Below are 21,803 nucleotides of genomic sequence, written 5' to 3'. Positions count from 1 at the left end.
TGACACTATGTGTTTGTGACGCTGTTTACCTGACGATCTGTGTCTGTGACGCCGTTTACCTGACGATCTGTGTGTGTGACGCTGTTTACCCGACGATCTGTGTCTGTGACGCCGTTTACCTGACACTATGTGTCTGTGACGCTGTTTACCCGACGATCTGTGTGTGTGACGCTGTTTACCTGACGCTCTGTGTCTGTGACGCTGTTTACCCGACGCTCTGTGTGTGTGACGCTGTTTACCTGACGCTCTGTGTGTGTGACGCTGTTTACCCGACGATCTGTGTCTGTGACGCCGTTTACCTGACACTATGTGTCTGTGACGCTGTTTACCCGACGATCTGTGTGTGTGACGCTGTTTACCCGACGCTCTGTGTCTGTGACGCCGTTTACCCGACGCTCTGTGTCTGTGACGCCGTTTACCCGACGCTCTGTGTGTGTGACGCCGTTTACCTGACGCTCTGTGTCTGTGACGCCGTTTACCCGCCGATCTGTGTGTGTGACGCCGTTTACCCGACGCTCTGTGTGTGTGACGCTGTTTACCCGACGATCTGTGTCTGTGACGCTGTTTACCCGACGATCTGTGTCTGTGAGGCCGTTTACCCGACGATCTGTGTCTGTGACGCCGTTTACCCGACGATCTGTGTCTGTGACGCCGTTTACCTGACGATCTGTGTCTGTGACGCCGTTTACCCGAAGATGTGTCTGTGACGCTGTTTACCCGACGATCTGTGTCTGTGAGGCTGTTTACCCGACGATCTGTGTCTGTGACGCTGTTTACCCGACGATCTGTGTCTGTGACGCTGTTTACCCGACGATCTGTGTCTGTGAGGCTGTTTACCCGATGCTCTGTGTCTGTGACACTGTTTACCCGATGCTCTGTGTCTGTGATGCCGTTTACCTGGAAATTTGCCACGATGCACATCCCAAGACTACCCAGCAAACCGAGTACAAGTGCAGCACGATTCCAGTGGGGCGAAATGATGGGATTTGCCTCATTTACTGCTTGCAGCATCTTGTATTGAACATACATGGTGAAGGCACCTGGAAAAGAATACAAAGAATATCAAATGGTGGCTTCAAGTGACAAGTTAACAAAATGGCGTATTCAAAAAAAAGCTTTTTCATTAACAACTGTGATCTTTGAGTTCTTTATGCAGGTAGGAGGAAGTTTTTATGTAACACTGGAAATCCGATTGCTCTGCAGATGGTTATCTAGACCATTAAAAGTGATGGGCCCAGGAACAATGGAAGTCAGGTGGTGAGAAATAGAGTGAGAGAAAAATGGAGAGAGAGTGGGATAAGAGAGAGAGAGATCAGAGAGGAGAGAGAGGTAAGGGGGGGAAGAGGGGGGGAAGAGGGGGAGAGGGGGGAAGAGGGGGAGAGGGGGGAAGAGGGGGAGAGGGGGGGAAGAGGGGGGAAGAGGGGGAGGGGGAGGGGGAGGGGGAGGGGAGGGGGAGGGGGAGGGGGAGGGGGAGAGGGGAGAGGGGGAGAGGGGGAGAGGGGGAGAGGGGGAGAGGGGGAGAGGGGAGAGGGGGAGAGGGGGAGAGGGGGAGAGGGGGAGAGGGGAGAGGGGGGGAAGAGGGAGGGAAGGGAAGAGAGGGGGAAGAGAGGGAGGGGCGATAGGAGAAGATGAATAGGAGGGATAAAGAGTGGAGGGGAAGAGTGGAGGGGGTAGAGAGGACGGGAGGAAATGGGAAGGAAGAGAGGGGGAGGGGGAGATGGGGGAAGGATTGAGGGGGAAGAGTGGAAAGGGAGGAAGAGAGGGGGTTGGGGAGATAGGAGGGGATGAAGAGAGGAGGGGAAGAGAGGGGGGAAGAGAGGAGGGGAGGAAGAGAGGAGGGGATGAGACACGTGAAGAGGAGGGGGTGGAGGGGTGAAGAGACGAGGGTTGAAGGGCGGTTGAAGGGAGGGGGGTGGAGAGAGGAGGGGAGGAGGGGGGAGGAGAGAGGGGGGGAGGAGAGAGAGGAAGGGGAGAGAGGGGAGAGGGAGACGAGGAGTGGGAAGAGAGAGGGGGAGTGAGAAGAGAGAGGGTTGTGGGAAGAGAGAGGGGATGGTGGGAAGAGAGAGAGGGGTAAGTGAGAGAGGCGACAGAGGGAGAGAGGTGGGACAAGGAAGAAAGAAAAAGGGAGGGAGAGGTGGGACAAGTGAGGAGGGAAGGGAAGAGAGAGAAAGGGAGAGGGAGAGGTGGGACAAGTGGAGAGGGAAAAGGATGGGGGAGAAGGGGTTGAGGGAGGAGTGAGGGAGGAGTGAGGGAGGGGGACAATATGAATGTGAATAGCTCAGAGGAACATCTGGTACAGCTGCTACAGGGACCTGGTTCCATCCTGACCATGTGGTAGTTGTACGGTCTCCCGCTGACCGTGTGCTATTTGTACGGTCTCCCGCTGACTGTGTGGGTTTCTCCTGTGTATTCTTCCCATGTTGCAGAGGTTGGGTGGGTGGTGGGAGGGGGGATAGGGGCTGGTTTTGCTGTTATCGTTGCTGCAGCTTGTGTTGTTCCGCTGAACATCGTGGACGTGCTATGTTGGTGCTGGAAAGAGTGGCGACACATGGGCCACCCCCAGCACATCCGCAGACTGTGTGGGTTGTTAATGGAAATGATGGATTTCACTCTCTGCTTCCACGTACTTGTGATCAATAAGTATGGATGGGAACCTGTCCATGTTGTAATGGGAGAGTGCGAGGAGAGCACAGTAACCATCCCTTTAACCAACAATGTGTCTGCCAAACTGGGCTAAATCTGCTGAAAATCCATATTCTGCAGAGAAAGGTAAGGGGTATCTTACAGGACATTAAAAATTACCCTGGGTTCTGATAGAACTATCAAGTAGAAACCACTTCCTCTGGGATTTGGGTCAAGACTCTGATCATACAGGAAGCAATGGCGAAATGTTTCTTCATGCAGGAAGTTACCCACTAGAATGGCAATGGAGTCACATTTCATTGGAATATTAAAAGTAACAAAGACCAGTTTGGGATTATGTGCGGTGGAGGATGGGTCCAATTAGAGAATTCAGCCTGCAGCCATGATGGGCAAGAGGCCTTCTATAAACTTCTGTATTCTACAATATCGGGTCATAAAGGAACACAGCACGGAAACCAGGCCATACGGCCTAACTCGTCCATGCTGACCAACATGGCCTTGTAATCTAGTGCTTTCCCCTGCATTTGGCTCAATTGAGCTAACCTTTAACACAGCATCTATAATCTTTGTAACCTGAGATTGCTAATCCAGATATAACCAGGACTCCCAGTTCCTTTTGCCTTAAACTATCCACATCGCTAGCAAAATACCACTTTCTCTTCTTCTCATCCAAAGTTCTGTGCTCTGCAGTCATTTGAAACATGAGTCCATTAACTCATGTGAGCAGGATGGGTGGATCCACGGCAACGGTAAATCAGAACACCTACTCTTTTTGTGGACCAACTCACAGTGCTATCTGCTTCCACAATTGTTTGCAGGACTCTTTTTGATGGTATTCTTTTTCATGGCAGCACACACAAAATGCTGGAGGAACTCAACAGGTCAGGCAGCACCTATGGGAGACGTTTCCAGTCCGGATGAAGGGTCTCGGCCCGAAACGTTGACTGTACTCTATTCCATAGATGCTGCCTGACCTGCTGAGTTCCTCCAGCATTTTGCGTGCGTGGCTCTGGATTTCCAGCGTCTGCAGATTTTCTGGTGTTTGTGATTCTTTTTAGCGTTTCTTTGTTTTGTGGCTGCGTGTAAGGAGACGAATCTCAAGGTTGATAGTAAATGTACTTTTGAACTTTGTTTGGATGGATGAACCAAAGTCTGCCAAGTTCCACACAGGTGCAGCTTCAAAACAACCCCCCCTGCCCACTGTTCCACAGTCACACCACTTCCCCGGTTGTGACCTACGAGGCAGGGGAGGGGCTTGCGTTTGATGTCGCATGGCGCTGTCGCCCATGGGAAAGAGCCTCTGCCTGCACGACCACCCCCCCTCCCCCACCAGTTCTGCTGGGCGTCAGCCCTCTCCACTCCAGCAGACATCGACCCACGGAGGCGGGTGAGAGGGCTGCCGGGCTACCGCGGAGATGTTTCCCCCGATGCCTGTGGTCCTGCTGCCCCAGAACCGCATCACCCCTTCCTGGGCTGAGCTTCAGGGTTGTCATGGGTGAAGGTGGGCAGTCCCTGAGAGACCGGACCCTAATCTGGACGATGTTGGGTTTCTATGGAGTACACAGGACTTTGAGTGTGAGATAGTGAGGAATAATACTTGGGCTTCATAGAATCTTGAAGCAATTCAGCACAGATGAATGCTGTTCATCCCAACCAGTCCATACCAATTACGTTGTCCCAGTGCCCTACATTCAACCCACATCCAGCCCAGACCCTCCGTGGAACTAGAATTGACTGATTATTGATAATACATACTGAGGTACAATGAAAAGCTTCTCTTGCAAACTGTCCATACAGATCAGATCACTACACAGTGCACTGAGGCCGAGCAAGGCCAAACAACAACAGAATGTAGAGTAGGGTGTAACAGCGACAGAGAACGTGCTGTGCACGCAGATAGTAAGGTGCAAAACCGTAACGAGTAGGTTGTGAGGTCAAGAGTCCATCTTATAATAAGGAAACGTTTGATTGTCTTATTAAATTGTGGGGCACAATGGCATGGTGTTTAGCACAATCCTTCACAGTACCAGTGACCCAGGTCCAATCCCCACCACTGTCCGTAAGGTGTTTGTATGTTCTCCCCGTGACCATGTGGGTTTCCTCCGGGTGCTCTGCTTTCCTCCCACATTTCAAAGATGTACGGGTTGGAAGGTTAATTGGTCAGCGTCTATTGTCCCGTGACCAGGCTAAGATTAATTCCGGGTTCGCTGGGAGTACAGCTCGTAGGGCAGGAAGGACCTGTCCCACTCTGTATCTCAGTGAATAAATAACAGCGGTGTAGACGCCTATTCCACACTTTAGAAATTGTGGACGCATTGGTAGTCATTTTCCAATGTTCTATAGATTCAGGATCAGTTCCTGTGGATTGGAGGGTGGCTAATGTTGTCCCTCTCTTCAAGAAGGGAGGAAGAGAGAAAACAGGGAATTATAGACCAGTTAGCCTGATGTCCGTCGTGGGAAAGATGCTGGAGACAATTATAAAAGATGAAATTACGACACATCTGGATAGCAGTAACAGGATCGGTCCGAGTCAGCATGGATTTACGAAGGGGAATCGTGCTTGACTAATCTTCTGGAAATTTTGAGGATGTAACTATGAAAATGGACAAGGGAGATGTAGTGTACCTGGACTTTCAGAAAGCCTTTGATAAAGTCCCACATAGGAGATTAGTGGGCAAAATTAGGGCACATGGTATTGGGGACAGAGTACTGACATGGATTGAAAATTGGCTGGCTGACAGAAAACAAAGAGTAGCGATTAACGGGTCCCTTTCGGAATGGCAGGCGGTGACCAGTGGGGTACCACAGTGTTCAGAGCTGGGACCGCAGCTGTTTACAATATATACTAATGATTTAGATGAGGGAATTAAAAGTAACATTAGCAAATTTGCCGATGACACAAAGCTGGGTGGCAGTGTGAAATATGAGGAGGATGTTATGAGAATGCAGGGTGACTTGGACAGGTTGGGTGAGTGGGCAGATGCATGGCAGATGCAGTTTAATGTGGATAAATGTGAGGTTATCCACTTTGGTGGTAAGAACAGGAAGGCAGATTATTATCTAAATGGAGTCAAGTTCGGAAAAGGGGAAGCACAACGAGATCTAGGTGTTCTTGTACATCAGTCACTGAAAGCAAGCATGCAAGTACAGCAGGCAGTGAAGGAAGCTAATGGCATGCTGGCCTTCATAACAAGGGGAATTGAGTATAAGAGCAAAGAGGTCCTTCTGCAGCTGTACAGGGCCCTGGTGAGACCACACCTGGAGTACTGTGTGCAGTTTTGGTCTCCAAATTTGAGGAAGGACATTCTTGCTATTAAGGGAGTGCAGCGCAGGTTCACAAGGTTAATTCCCGGGACGGCGGGACTGTCATATGTCGAAAGATTGGAGCGACTGGGCTTGTATACTCTGGAATTTAGAAGGCTGAGAGGGGATCTTATTGAAACATATAAGATTATTAAGGGATTGGACACGCTGCAGGCAGGAAGCACGTTCCTGCTGATGGGTGAGTCCAGAACCAGAGGCCACAGTTTAAGAATAAGGGGTAGGCCATTTAGAACGGAGTTCAGGAAAAACTTTTTCACCCAGAGAGTGGTGGATGTATGGAATGCTCTGCCCCAGAAGGCTATGGAGGCCAAGTCTCTGGATGCTTTCAAGAAAGAGATGGATAAAGCTCTTAAAGATAGCGGAATCAAAGGTTATGGGGATAAGGCAGGAACTGGATATTGATAGTGGATGATCAGCCATGATCACAGTGAATGGCGGTGCTAGCTCGAAGGGCCGAATGGCCTACTCCTGCATCTATTGTCTATTGTCTATCTCAGTGAATAAATAACAGTGGTGTAGAAGCTGTCCTTGAGCCAATCAAATTCCTTGCTGACAGAAAGCCTGCAGTGTAACAGTAAACACAGTAATGCAAAACACAAAGTCAAGCACAAGAAAGATGGAATGGTATAAAGTATGACGTGAAGAAAGAAATACTGTAGTGACAAATACAAAACAAAATCAGGTTTATTTTCACCAATATATCTTGTGAAATTTGTTAAACACAAGAGATTCTGCAGATGCTGGAAATCCAGAGTAACCCAGGCAAAATGCTGGAGGAACTCAGCAGGTCAGGCAGCACCTGTGGAAATGAATAAACAGTCGATGTTTCCAGCCGATACCCTTCTTCAGGATTGGAAAAACTATGATTAAAGCAGAAGATGCCAGAATAAGAATGTTGAGGAGGGAAGGGAAAGAGGATAGCTCAAGGACTGGAGAAGAGGGAATTTGATAGGAGAGGAGAGTGGACCATGGGAGAAAGGGAAGGAGGAGGGGCACCTGGGGGAGGTGATAGACAGGTGAGAAGAGGTAAGAACCCGGAGTGGGAAATAGAAGAAGGAGGAATGGGGAGAGGAAAATTACTGGAAGGGGAAATCAATGTTCACACCATCAGGCTGGAGGCTACCTGAAATTTGTTGTCTTGCAGCAGCAGTACAATGCTGAGTTAGAATTAAGAGTTCAAGAACATTGTCAAACCACTGGAAAGGGGATGTGAAAGAAGAGATTGGTTCAGAAGTCAGCAGTGGGGAAGAAGCTGTTCCTGAATCTACTTGTCCGGACTTTCAGACTCCTCTATCTTCTGACTGAACATAAGAGAGAGAAGAGGGAGCAGCCAGAGTAGCAGACATCCTTGACAAGACTTCCAGCCTCCCCAAAGCAGCGTGCCCTGAGTAGAAACAGCAAGGAAGGAAGAATCCAGAAGGAAGCCATAAAGAGGTCGGCCAAGATGAAGGAGATCCTGCAGAAAATTTCCAATCCATCCCACGTCTTCTGTAAAAGAATGAGAGGTTTCTGTGCTTACCTAGAAAGGCGGAGATATTTACCATTATTCCAAACACACAACTCTCTGGAGGGGTTGCCCCGGTATCACTACAAAGAAATATAGTGAGAAAAAAAAGATGAAAATCACAGAAAGAACATCACAGTAGCTAAATGAATTCCTCCTGATCCTGGCCGTGATCTGATTATGATCTCGACATTGACCCTTTCCACCAGAATTCACCACGAGCCCTTTCCCAAAAGTATGCAAAGGCCCATTCCATTGTGGCCAAAACCTTGGATGTAAATCGCAGTGAGATCGCGCTGTTTATCCTAGATTCAGATTTGTATATCACATGTGCATCAAAACATACAGTGAAATGTGCCATTTGCATTGATGACCAACACATTCTGAGGGTGTGCTGAGGACAGCCTGTAAGTGTCACTACGCATTCTGGCACCAACGTAGCATTCCACAATGCTCAGGAGAACAACACCGAACACAACAAGCAACAGAACAAGGTAGCCGGGTGGTTAGTGCGATGTTATTGCAGATCGGAGTGTCGGAGGTTGGAATTTAATTATGGAGTTTCTATGTTCTTCCTATGACCGTGTGGAATTCCTCTGGATGTTCCAGTTTTTCTCACAGTCCAAAGACATAGCAGTTCGCAGGTTAAATGGTCGTTGTAAACTTTCATGTGGCTAGGCTAGTGTTAAATCAGTGCATTATAGGACTGTGCGGCTCTTTGGGCTGAAAGGGCCTGTTCAGAATAGAATCTCAAAATAAAATAATTAAAGCCCCTTTCTTCCCTCCCACCCACCCACACACACCCACATACACACACACACACACACCCACATACACACACACACACACACACACACAAACACACACACACAGTCTTCCAACTCCAGGGCAGGCCCTCGGCCCCCAACGCTTTGACCAACGGCCAATCAGACATTAGACGTTGGAGAGGACGGGACTTCAGACAGGTCCACTGCCTGAGGATAAAGGGCAGAAGCAGTTCGTGGCAGCATAGTAAGGGCTTTGATCAGCGTCCATCGGCGTTTGGGACTGATTAGTAAGAGCAAATTAAAGGAAAGCAGGGGTTTGCACAATGGCCGTTGTCAGAGTGAATGGTCTTAAGGCTTTAGCTTCTTGAGGCTTCAGTCAGAGAAAGCAAAGAAAAGCTCAAGTTTTTTTCCTTCTCTTCTTTATGTCTGCGCAGCTCGGACAGTAGAGATGCCAGGCAGGGTAGTGCAATGCCTCTCTTGCGGGATGTGGGAAGGCATGGAGACCTCCAGTGACCCTGACGACTACAACCGCGAGAAGTGAATCCAGCTGCAACTTCTAACAAACCACGTTAAGGAGCTGGAGCTGGAAATGGATGAACTCTGGATCATTCAGGAGGCTGAGGGGGTGATAAGTAGGACATATAGAGAAGTAGTTATAGGACACAGGAAACTGGGTGACAGACAGGAAGGGGAAAGGAGTTAAGGAGCCAATGCAAGATACCCCTGTGGCCATTCCCTCAACAATAAGTGTATCCCTTTGGACACAGTCGGTGGGGTGGGGGGGGGTCACAATGGTCGGGTCTGTGGTGCTGTCTGCCTCTATGGCTCAGAAGGGAAGGAGAAGAGGAGGCATGCTGTGGTGATAAGGGTTTCATTAGGTAGGGAATGGACAGGAGGTTCTGTAGGAGTGAACGAGATACCCGGATGGTATGTTGCCTCCCAGATGCCAGGGTCTGGGATATCTTGGATTGAGTCCTCAGCATTCCTAAGCAAGAGGGTGAACAGCCAGTGGTCGTGGTCTCTGTAGGTACCAATGACATGGGTAGGATGAGTGACGAGGTTCTGCATTGGGAGCTCAGGGTGTTAGGTGCAAAGTTAAAGGGCAGGACTTCCAGGGTTGTGATCTCAGGATTGCTACCCATGCCACATGCTAGTGAGGACAGAATGAGGAAGATTATACAATTTAATATGTGGATAAGGAGTTGGTGTAGGGAGGAGGGCAGAAGATTTTTGGAGCATTGGGCTCTCTTCCATGGAAGGTGGGACCTGTACAGAAAGAAAGGTTTGCACCTGGACTGGAGGGGACTAATATCCTTGTCACTGTCCCGACCGTTAATTCTTCTTATTATCCTAATTCCCTTTTCCCCGTGTTCTCCCGGCTCCTTGATTATGGCACCTGATTCTCTTCTAAACCTGCTGCATGACAACTCCGGCTTTGCATCCACTCATTGCCAGACTGTTGCTTCAGCCAGTGCGGTAATTCACGTTCCCAGCCGCTTAGAATGTTATTCTTCAGTACCGAGGTTTACCTGTGAAACTCTGTCTCTCCATGTTAAGAAGTATTGTCTGCTGCTTGCCTTTCTACGCTCCGTGTCAAGATTAAGTTTTGCCTGCTGCCTATCTCCTGTTTGCCATTCAGCTCCAGCAACGCCCTGTGTCAAGAAAAGTTTTGCCTGCCTCCTGCTCCTCCATTCACCTGCGCTGTTTGCCTGTGTTAACTCTGTCTCTTGACCGCTTAGAATTGTGTATTCTAAGTTTTATTTCTGTGCTATTTACTTGTGTTAATTCTGTCTCTCAACCGCTTAGAATTGAGTATCCTAAGTTCTGTTTCCACGCTGTTTGCCTGTGTTAACTCTGTCTCTCTGTGTTAATAGGAGCACTGCATGCCGCCTGTCTTCCTGTTCATCCTGCCGCCTGCTGTTCTCCGCAAGCCACGTTCGCACCCTGGTCTGCATCCCTGCTCTGCCTCGTTCCGCCGCCCGCCTACACTCTCTGCTGGCTCGGTGGTTAAACACTGCATTCCCACTGTAGCGAACTGGGTTTGATCCCCGGCCAAGCCTTCCTCGCTCCTCGGCTTTCCTCTGCCTAATCCTCGCTCCTGGCCTTCCCCGTAACCGTTAATAAACACTTTAGATTACTCTACCTATGTGTCTGTGTCCTGCGTTTGCATTTGCCCCGTTCCATTGCAACAATCCTAGTGGGAAGGTTTGTTAATGCTGCACGGTGAGGTTTAAACTAGAGTTGCAGGGGAATGGGAACCAGAGTTCCAGAACAGTTAGTGGAGAGGTTGTGGAGGCAGATGTTGGTGAGACCTCAGACAAAGTCAGGAATCAAAAGGTTGAGCATGGTGTGACAAAATCGAAAAAGGATGAATACAGAACTGAAGGTGTTGTATCTGAATGTGAGCAGTATACAGAATAAGGTAGATGAACTTGCAGCACAGTTGCAGATTGGCAGGTATGACGTTGTAGGCATCACGGAATCATGGCTGTGAAATTATAGCTGGGAGCTTAATGCCCAGGGAGACACATTGTATTGAAAGGACAGGCAGGAAGGCAGAGGGGGTGGTGTTGCTCTGTTGGTAAAAAATGAAATCAAATCATTAGAAAGAGGTGACATAGGGTCAGAAGGTGTTGAATCACTGTGGTTAGAGCCAAAGATCTACAAGAGTAAAAAGACACTGATGGAGTTGTATAGAGACACCCAAACAGTAGTAAGGACGTGGTTTAAAAATTATAATGGGAGACAGAAAATGCTTACCAATGTTACAATAGCCATGGGGGATTTCAATATGCAGATAGATTGGGAAAATCAGGTTGGTGCTGGATTCCAGGAGGGGAGTTTCTAGAGTGCCTACAAGATGGTTTTTTAGAGCTGCCCGTGGTTGAGCCTACTAGAGGATCAGCTATTCCAGATTGGGTGTTGCGCAAGAAACCAGAACTGATTAGAGAGCGCAAGGTAAAAGAACCCTTAGGGGAAAGTGATCATAATATGATTTAATTCACCCTGAAATTTGAGAAGGAGAAACAGAAGTCAGATGTATCAATATTACAGTGAAGTAAAGGGAATTACAGAGACATGAGTGAGGAGTTGGCCAGAAATGATTGGAAAAGAACACTGGCAGGGATGACGGCAGAGCAGCAACGGCTGGAATTCCTGGAAGCAATTCAGAAAGCTCAGGATATATACATTTCAAACAGGAAGAAGTATTCTGAAGGAAAGATGACACAACTGTGGCTAACAAGGGAAGTCAAAGCCAAAGAGAAAGCATATAATAGAGCAAAAATTAATGGGAAGTTGGTGGATTGCGAACCCAACAGAAGGCCACGAAGAAGGTAAAGAAGGAATATGAAAGTAAGTTAGCCAATAATATTAAAGAGGATACCAAAAGTTTTTTCAGATACATAAAGTGTAAAATAGAGGCAAGTGCAGATATTGGACCACTGGAAAATGATGCTGGAAAGGTAATGAATGGAGAGACACTGTGGAAGACACTAGCAGTATGGTGGGAGTTCCAGGAGTCAGGGGTCATGAAGTGCGTGAAATAACCATAACTAGACAGAAGGTTCTTGGGAAACCGAAAGATCTGAAGGTAGATAAGTCACCTGGACCAGATGATGTACACCTCAGAGTTCTGAAAGAGGTGGCCAAAGAGATTGTGGAGGCATAAATAATGATCCTTCAAGAATCACTAGATTCTGGAATGGTGCCGGAACACTGGAAAATTGCAAATGTCACTGTACTCTTCAAGAAGGGAGAAAGGCAGAAACAAACCATAGGCCAGTTAGTCTGACCTCAGTGGTTGGGAAGATGTTGGAGTTGGTTGTTAAGGATGAGATCTCAGGGTACTTGGAGGCACATGATAAAATAAGCCATAGTCAGCATGGTTTCCTCAAGGGAAAATCTTCCCTGACAAATCTCATAAATAGAGAAAGCTTGGAGACAGAGCGAGAGAGAGGATAGGCAGATGATCGGGAAGGGACGCACTCAGACCGATGGTTTGAGATGTGTCTATTTTAATGCAACGAGTATTATGAACAAGGCGGATGAGCTTAGGGGTGGATCAGTACTTGGAGCTATGATGTTGTGGCCATTACAAAGACTTGGATGGCTCAGGGGCAGGAATGGTTATATCGAGTGCCAGGCTTTAGATGTTTCAGAAAGGACAGGGAGCGAAGCAAAAGAGGTGGGGGCGTGGCACTGTTGATCAGAGATAGTGTCATAGCTGCAGAAAAGGAGGAAGTCATGGAGGGATTGTCTACTGAGTCTCTGTGGATGGAAGTTAGGAACAGGAAGGGGTCAATAACTCTACTGGGTGTTTTTTATAGACCACCCAATAGTAACAGGGCCATCGAGAGGCAGATAGGGGGACAGATTCTGGAAAAGTGTAATAACAACAGGGTTGTCGTGGTGGGAGATTTTAATTTCCCAAGTACTGACTGGCATGTCCCTAGAGCGAGGGGTTTAGGTGGGGTAGAGTTTGTTAGGTGTGTTCAGAAAGGTTTCTTGACACAATATCTAGATAAGCCTACAAGAGGAGAGGCTGTACTTGATTTGGTATTGAGAAATGAACCTGGTCAGGTGTCAGATCTCTCAGTGGGAGAGCATTTTGGAGATAGTGATCATAATTCTATCTCCTTTACAATAGCATTGGAGAGGGATAGGAACAGACAAGCTGGAAAGCATTTAATTGGAGCAGGGGAAAATATGAGGTTATCGGGCAGGAACTTGGAAGCATAAATTGGAAACATATGTTCTCAAGGAAATGTATGGAAGAAATGTGGCAAATGCTGAGGGGATATTTGTGTGGAGTTCTGCATAGGTACATTACAATGAGACAGGGAAAGGATGGTAGGGTACAGGAACCGTGCTGTACAAAGGCTGTTGTAAATATAGTCAAGAAGAAAAGAAGAGCTTATGAAAGGTTCAAAAAACTAGGTAATGATAGAGAGCTAGAAGATTATAAGACTAGCAGGAAGGAGCTGAAGAAAGAAATTAGGAGAGCCAGAAGGGGCCATGAGAAGGCCTTGGCGGGCAGGATTAAGGAAAACCCCAAGGCATTCTACAAGTATGCGAAGAGCAGGAGGATGAGATATGAGAGAATAGGACCAATCAATTGTAACAGTGGAAAAGTGTGTACGGAATCGGAGCAGATAGCAGAGGTACTTAATGAATACTTTGCTTCAGTATTCACTACGGAAAAGGATCTTGATGATTGTAGGGATGACCTACAGTGGACTGAAAAGTTTGAGCATGCAGATACCAAGAAAGAGGATGCGCTGGAGCTTTTGGAAAGCAGCAAGTTGGATAAGTCATCGGGACCAGATGAGATGTACCCCAGCCTACTGTTGGAGGAGAGGGAGGAGATTGTTGAGCCTCTGGTGATGATCTTTGCATCATCAATGGAGACAGGAGAGGTTCCGGAGGATTGGAGGGTTGCGGATGTTGTTCCTTTATTCAAGAAAGGGAGTAGCGATAGCCCAGGAGATTATAGACCAGTGAGTCTTACTTCAATGGTTGGTCAATTGATGGAGAAGATCCTGAGAGGCAGGATTTATGAACATTTGGAGAGGCATAATATGATTAGGAATAGTCAGCATGGCTTTGTGAAAGGCAGGTCATGCCTTACGAGCCTGAATGAATTTTTGAGGATGTGACTAAACACATGGATGATGGTAGAGCAGTTGATGTAATGTATATGGATTTCAGCAAGGCATTTGACAAGGTACCCCATGCAAGATTTATTGAGAAAGTAAGGAGGCATGGGATCCAAGGGAAATTCCTTCATGGATCCAGAACTGGCTTGCCCACAGAAGGTTGTAGACAGGTCATATTCTGCATGGAGGCCAGTGACCAGTGGTGTGCCTCAGAGATCTGTTTCGGGACCTCTACTCTTCGTGATTTTTATAAATGACCTGGATCAAAGGTTGGAGGTGTTGTGGATAGAGTGGAGGGCTGTCAGAGGTTACGCAGGACATTGATATGATGCAAAACTGGGCTGGGAAGTGACAGATGGAGTTCAACTCAGATAAGTGTGAGGTAGTTTATTTTGGTAGGTCAAATATGATGAGTCCATAGGACACTAGTGCTGAGGAAACGGAGAGTCTGCAGAGAGACTTGGATAGATTGGAAGAATGGGCAGAGAAGTGGCAAATGAAGTACAATGTTGGAAAGTGTATGGTTATGCACTTTGGCAGAAAAAATAAACGGGCAGACTATTATTTAAATGGGGAAAGAATTCAAAGTTCTGAGATGCAACGGGACTTGGGAGTCCTCGTACAGGATTCCCTTAAAGTTAATCTCCAGGTTGAGTCGGTGGTGAAGAAGGCGAATGCAATGTTGGCATTCATTTCTAGAGGAATAGAGTATAGGAGCAGGGATGTGATGTTGAGGCTCTATAAGGTGCTGGTGAGACCTCACTTGGAGTACTGTGGGCAGTTTTGGTCTCCTTATTTAAGAAAGGATGTGCTGATGTTGGAGAGGGTACAGAGAAGATTCACGAGAATGATTCCGGGAATGAGAGGGTTAACATATGAGGAACGTTTGTCCGCTCTTGGACTGTATTCCTTGGAGTTTAGAAGAATGAGGGGAGACCTCATAGAAACATCTTGAATGTTAAAAGGCATGGACAGAGTGGATGTGGCAAAGTTGTTTCCCATGATGGGGGAGTCTAGTACGAGAGGGCATGACTTCAGGATTGAAGGGCGCCCTTTCAGAACAGAAATGCGAAGAAATTTTTTTTGGTCAGAGGGTGGTGAATCTATGGAATTTGTTGCCACGGGCAGCAGTGGAGGCCAAGTCATTGGGCGTATTTAAGGCAGAGATTGATAGGTATCTGAGTAGCCAGGGCATCAAAGGTTATGGTGAGAAGGTGGGGCAGTGGGACTAAATAGGATAAAATGGATCAGCTCATGATAAAATGGCGGAGCAGACTCGATGGGCCGAATGGCCTACTTCTGCTCCTTTGTCTTTGTCTTGTCTTATGGACACTCAAACCTGCTGCGCAGGCTGACTCTGTGGTTAAGAAGGCATACAATGCATTAGCCTTCATCAATCATGGGATTGAGTTTAAGAGCCCAGAGGCAATGTTGCAGCTATATAGGACCCTGGTCAGACCCCACTTGGAGTACTGTGCTCAGTTTTGGTCGCCTCACTAGAGGAAGGATATGAAAACCACAGAAAGGGTGCAGAGGAGATTTACAAGGATGTTGCCTGGATTGGGGACCATGCCTTATGAGAATAGGTTGAGTGAACTCGGCCTTTTTTCCTTGGAGTGACAGAGGATGAGAGGTGACCTGATAGAGGTGTATAAGGTGATGAGAGGCATTGATCGTGTGACTAGTCAGAGTTTTTTTCCCAGGGCTGAAATGGTTGCTACAAGAGGACACAGGTTTAAGGTGCTGGGGAGTAGGTACAGCGGAGATGTCAGGGGTAAGTTTTTACTCAGAGAGTGGTGAGTGCGTGGAATGGGCTGCCAGTGACGGTGGTGGAGGCGGATACGATGGGGTCTTTTAAGAGACTCCTGGACAGGTACATGGAGCTCAGTAAAATAGAGGGCTATGGGTAACCCTAGATAATTTCTCAAGTAAGGACATGTTTGGCACAGCTTTGTGGGCCTAAGGGCCTGTACTGTGCTGTAGGTTTTCTACATTTCTAAATCTGTTGGAATTCTTTGAAGAAATATCAAGCATGATAGAGAAAAGAGAGTTGGTCAACATTGTGTACTTGGATTTTCAGAAGGCCTTTGACAAGGTGCCACACATGAGGCTGCTTAATAAGCTACAAGCCCATGGTGTTACAGGAAAGATTCTAGCATGGAAAAAGCAGTGGCTGATTGGCAGGAGGCAAAGAGTGGGAGTAAAGGGAGCTTTTTCTGACTGGCTGCTGGTGACTAGTGGTGTTTCACAGGGGTCTGTGTTGGGACTGATTTTTTTACGTTATATGTCAATGATTTGAATGATGGATTTGAAGGCTTTGTTACAAAGTTGCAGATGATATGAAGATAGGTGGAGGGGCAGTAGTTTTGAGGAAGTAGAGAGGCTACAGAAGGACAGATTAGGAAAATGGGCAAAGAAATGGCAGATGTAACACAGTGCTGGGAAGTGTTTGGTCATGCACTTTGGTAGAAGAAATAATAGGGTTAACTATTTTCTAAATGGAGAGAAAATACAAAAAAAAAGAGATGCAAAGGGACTTGGAAGTTCTTGTGCAGGATTCCCTAAAGGTTAATTTTCAGATTAGGTCAGTGGTAACAAAGACGAAGGCCAATGCAATGTTAGCACTCATTTCAAGAGGACTGGGATATAACAGTGTTGAAACTTTATAAGGCACTGGTGAGGCCTCACTTGGAGTATTGTGAGCAGTTTTGGGCCCCTTATCTTAGAAAGGATGTATTGAAACTGGTGAGGGTTCAAAGGAGGTTCACAAAAATGATTCCAAGATTGAATGGCTTGTCATATGAAGAACACTGGGCCTGTATTCACTAGAGTTCAGAAGAACGAGGGGTAACGACATTGAAACCTATCAAATGGTGAAAGGCCTTGATAGAGTGGATGTGGAGAGGATGTTCCCTATGGTTGGAGTGTCTAAGACCAGAGGACACAACCTCAGAATAGAGGGGCGTACTTTTAGAATGGAAATGAGGAGGAATTTCTTTAGCCAGAGTGTGGTGAATCTGTGGAATTCTTTGCCACCTGCACTATGGAGGCCAAGACTTTCTGAGAGGTAAATTGGATCAGCCATGATTAAACGGCAGAGCAGATGTGATGGTCTGAATGGCCTAATTCTGCTCCTGTATTTATGGCCTTAACTCCAGTACAGGCCTTCATCCTCGAACTCCAGTACAGGCCTTCATCCTCGAACTCCAGTACAGGCATCCATCCTCAAACTCCAGGACCGGCTTCCAGACTCCAACTCCAGGAAAGGCATCCAGCCTCTATCTCTAGGATAGACCTCCAGGCCTCCAGCCTCCCGTTTCTAGACTTCGGCCATTTGGACTTCAACTTTCAGTCTTCCGAACTGAGTGCAAAAAGCCTGCTTGCATTTCCCATTCTATACCCCTCACAATTTTGTATACCTCTATCAAATCTCCCTTCACTCCCGTATGCAAGTGGTTACAGCAAATTTCAAAGTTCACAAAGTGCATTTATTATCAAATACGTAAACACTGCACAACCTTGAGATTCATCTCCTGACAGGCAGCCATGAAACAAAGAAACACAAAAGACCATGAAATAGAAGACCTTCAAACACCCAATGTGCTGAGAAAGAATAACCAACAAACACAAGCAAATAGTGTTCTGAACTGAAGTCCACAGGACGGTCCCTGGACCCCCCGTTCACACAGTACCGTCCCTAGACCCTTGGTTCACACAGGACCATCCCTAGACCCTTGGTTCACACAGGACCGTCCCTAGACCCTTGGTTCACACAGGACCGTCCCTAGACCCTTGGTTCACACAGGACCATCCCTAGACCCTTGGTTCACACAGGACCGTCCCTAGACCCTTGGTTCACACAGGACCATCCCTAGACCCTTGGTTCAGCACAGAGCTGAGCAGTGAGTTGAACTGACTTGTCCGTCACCTCATGCCCCAACACCCTGACCTTTTCAATCTGGCCCATTGCTTAAATCATCACCCAAACATCGGGTTCAGTCGCTCCAATATGCTCCAGTGCCTGGACCCCACTCCCTCAATTCTGCCTGTAGCCAACCTTTCCAATTTGGCCCAGCGCTTAAGTCTCTGAAATCCTGGGTCTTCCTTGCTCTCAGCAAAGGGTTGCCTCACCTCGCCTCAGTTCCACCACATCGAATTGCTTCCAAGTCCAAAGGGAAGTTACACACTATTGTTTGCGATGTTCATTTGCCAGAATAAGGTATGGTTCACCAAGTATTTAGTTGCTTTCCTTGTTTCGATAGCCACCAGCTTGAAATCACTGAGGTTCACCAGCACCATCATAACCTTATCTTAAATTTGATAAGGAGTTGTGGTTTCCTCCTAGAACTAGGACAGTACAGCATGGGAACTGGCCTTACAGCCCACAAGCTAATGCTGAACTATTCAAGCTGACAACATCTAATCAATCCCTTCTGCCTGGACATGGCAATATTCCTCCTTTCCCTGCACGTTCATGTGCTTCTGAAATGCCTCTCTCACATCTGCCTCCACCACCACTCCTGGCATTCCAGACACCTATCAGTCTGGGCAGAGCACAAAAAATTGCCCTGCACAAATTTTCCCACCCCTTATCTAAATGCATGCCCTCTTTCAGTTAGATCTTTCAATCTTTAGGGAAGAATCTAGAACTGGAAGATGCTGCTGCAATATATCGTGGAGTTCATTGCCACAGACGGTTGTAGAGGGTAAGTCATCGGGTTTGCTTATTTATTTATTCAGAGATTCCACAGGACCTTCCAGCCCTTCGAACTGTACTGCCCAGCAACCTACTGATTTAACCCTAGCCTAACTGCAGGACCATTTCCAAAGACCAATTAACCCACTAACCGATACGTCTTTGGACTGTGAGAGGAAACCAGAGCACCCGGAGGAAACCCACGCAGTCGACGGGGAGAACATACAAACATTCTTACAGAGGACGCCGGGCGTAGACTCTGAACTCTGACATCCCGAGCTGTAATAGCTACCGTGGCATCCCAGCGAGCCTGAACGCAGTCCAGCACTATCACAAATTACACAGTGGAGTATCCTGCATTGGGGGATATGGTAGGTGTCAACAGAGCCGAGGGCAATGGGATAGTCTCATCCCGAAATCTCAGCCCACTTGATCACTGATGATCCCCCTGCCAGGCAAGTTTAAAGTGGAGATAGATCGGTTCTAGATTAGCCGGAGTGTCAAAGGTTATGGGAATAAGGCAGGAGAATGGGGTTGAGAGGGATAATTAATTAGCCATGATGGAATGGCAGAGCAGACTCGATAGGACGAATCTATAAGACATAGATCCTGTGTCGTATGTCAGTAATAATGCAGAGATTAGCAGAGGCAACGACTGAAGGTCAGAAGCCTGGAGTGGCCTGTCCTAAGCCTGGAGGCGTGACTGTGTGTGTGGGTGGGAGTGAGGGAAGGGGATTTGTTTTGCTCCTGATCTTCTGCCTTGTTATTTTTGCTCGTTGTTATGTTGGCTACATGTTGTTCTGCTGAATATCGTGGCCCCGCTCTGTTGGCGCCAGAATGCGACACTGCCAAACTGCCCCCAGCATATCCTTGGGTGTGTTGGTTGTTAATGCAAATGATACGTTTCACTGTAAGTTTTGTTGTACCTGTGACAAATAAATCTGAATCTAATCAAATTAAATTTTTCTCCAAGGATTGCGGTGCTTTGGAACTCTCCTTCCCCACAGGACAATGTGGTTTCTCAATATTTACGTAGAACAAGAGTACAGCATAGAACGGGCCCCTCAGCCCAAGAACATTTTAACCTACCCCAAGATTAATCTAACCCTTCCCTCCCACATAGCCCTCCATTTTTGTATCATCTATGTGCCTATATAAGAGTTCCTTAAATGTCCTTAATGTATCTGCCTCTACCACCACCCCTGGTAGGGCTTTCCATGCACCCACTACTCTCTGTATAAAAACCTTAACTTTGACTTCCCCTTATACTTTCCTTGAATCACCTTAAAATTATGCCCTTTCATATTGCTGGGGAAAAGTCGCCGACAGTCCACTCAGTCTATGCCTCTTAATCATCTTGTACCAAAGGACATAGGAGCAGAATTAGGCCATTCAGCCCATCAATTCTTTTCCACCATTCCATCATGAATGATTTATTAACCCTCTCAGCCTTATTCCCTTGCCTTCTCCCTGTAGCCTTTGATGCCCTGACTAATCAAAAACCTATCAACCTCTGCTTCAGATACACGTAATGACTTGGCCTCCACAGCCGTATGTAGCAATGAATTCCACAGATTCCTATGGCTGAAGAAATTCCTCCTCATCTCCATTCTAAATGGATGCCCCTCTATTCTGAGGTTCTGCCCTCTGGTTCAAGACTCGCCCACTTCAGGAAACATCCCCTCCATAACCACTCTATCTATGGCTTTCAATATTCAATAGGTTTCAATGAGAATCCCTCTCATTCTTCGAAGCTCTAGCGATTACAGACCCAGAGCCATCAAAGTTTTCTCATAAGTTAACCCTTTCATTCCCAGAATCATTCTTGTAAGCCTACTCTAGACCCTCTCCAGTGCCAGCACATCTTTTCTTACAGGCCCAAAACTGCTCACAATACTCTAAATGCTGTCAGACCAACACCGCCCTAAAGCCTCAGATTTACCTCCTTGCTTTTATGTTCTATTCCTCTCAAAGTGAATGCTAATATTGCATTCGCCTTCCTTACTCCCAACTCAGCCTGCAAGTTAATCTTTAGGGAATCCTACACAAGGACTTCCAATTCCTATTTAGAAAATAGTCCACACCTTTAATTCTTCTCCCAAAGTGTACAACCATACACTCCCCTACACTATATTCCATCTGGCACATCTCTGCCCACTCTCTGAATCTGTCTAAGTTCTTCTTCTCCATAAGTACTACCTTCCCCTTCACCTATCTTCCTATCATCCATTAACTTGGCCACAAAGCCATCAATTCCGTTCATCCAGGTCATTCACGTGTAACGTGGAAAGAGACGGTCCAACACTGACCAGCAAAAAGGCTCCCTTTATTCTCACTCTTCCCCCCCCGCCCCGCCCCCGGACCCTCTGCCAAGTAGCCAATCCTCTATCCGTGCTGGTATTTCCCTGTAATACCATGGTCTCATGTGCAGCAGCCTTCTGAAAATCCACGTAAACAACATCCACTGAATCTCCTTTGTCTATCCTGTCTGTTATTTCCTCAAAGAAATATGCCCTCTGAGACCATGAAAAAATACTTCTTACAGTAACATTATTCCAGAGGTTGCCAGATTCTGAATGAGAGAGGGGCTGAGAGTCACAGTATCTTACGGTATGGTCACAGGCCTTCCAGCCAAACTCAGCCGCGTTCAATGTGCCGCGCGTACTTGTCTTGTGTGTGGCATAATGCTCTAAACATCTTAATGAAGTACTAATGGTGAGGCGGGTACTGGGTGTTGGGATTAAAATCAGATCAGCTACAGAGGATGAGATCTGAGAGGGCAGATACCCTCCTCCTCCTCCTCCTAATCCAGGTGTTTGTCACTTCCTCTGACCCATCCCTACTGATACAGGTCATGACTCCAAAATGTTATGACTAGATTCCGCTTCCCAAAACAGTATCTCATTTCAGCATCTGGCAATGAAGGGTAGGATATCACCAAATTATAACATTTAAACTTCCTCAAAATAAAAGCTTGGTCAGACTGAATCTTCCATCACGGATAAAGCCTTTCCCCACCACTGAGCACATCTACAAGGGGTGCTGATGCAGGAAAGCAGCATCCATCATCAAGGACCCCCACCATCCAGGACATGCTCTCTTCTCACTGCTGCCATCAGGAAAGAGGTACAGGATCCTCAGGACCCACACCACCAGGTTCAGGAGCAGTTATTACCCCTTGTTATGTGCGTGTGCACTGTGCGCCCATGTGT

At 47.1% G+C, this 21,803-nt stretch overlaps 1 protein-coding gene and 1 non-coding gene across 2 annotated transcripts in view; both read right to left on the bottom strand.

The window, feature by feature from the left end:
- Positions 1-21,803, bottom strand: part of dram1 (DNA-damage regulated autophagy modulator 1) — a 53,327-nt gene that overhangs the window by 28,156 nt on the left and 3,368 nt on the right. The window contains exons 2-3 of the mRNA XM_072267404.1: positions 7,487-7,554; positions 898-1,040 (exon numbers count right to left, since the gene is read on the bottom strand). Of these exons, the coding sequence (XP_072123505.1) occupies positions 898-1,040; positions 7,487-7,554 (211 nt within the window). The remainder of the gene's footprint in view (positions 1-897; positions 1,041-7,486; positions 7,555-21,803) is intronic.
- On the bottom strand, positions 18,891-19,054 carry LOC140203522 (U1 spliceosomal RNA). The gene has a single exon (XR_011887392.1). It is a non-coding gene; the product is annotated as a U1 spliceosomal RNA (small nuclear RNA).

This window comes from Mobula birostris, chromosome 9 (genome assembly GCF_030028105.1).
Source record: "Mobula birostris isolate sMobBir1 chromosome 9, sMobBir1.hap1, whole genome shotgun sequence".
In the NCBI taxonomy this organism is placed as follows: Eukaryota; Metazoa; Chordata; class Chondrichthyes; order Myliobatiformes; family Myliobatidae; genus Mobula; species Mobula birostris.
Note: the sequence above shows the minus strand (reverse complement) of the source record. Positions and strands in the feature narration are given on the sequence as shown.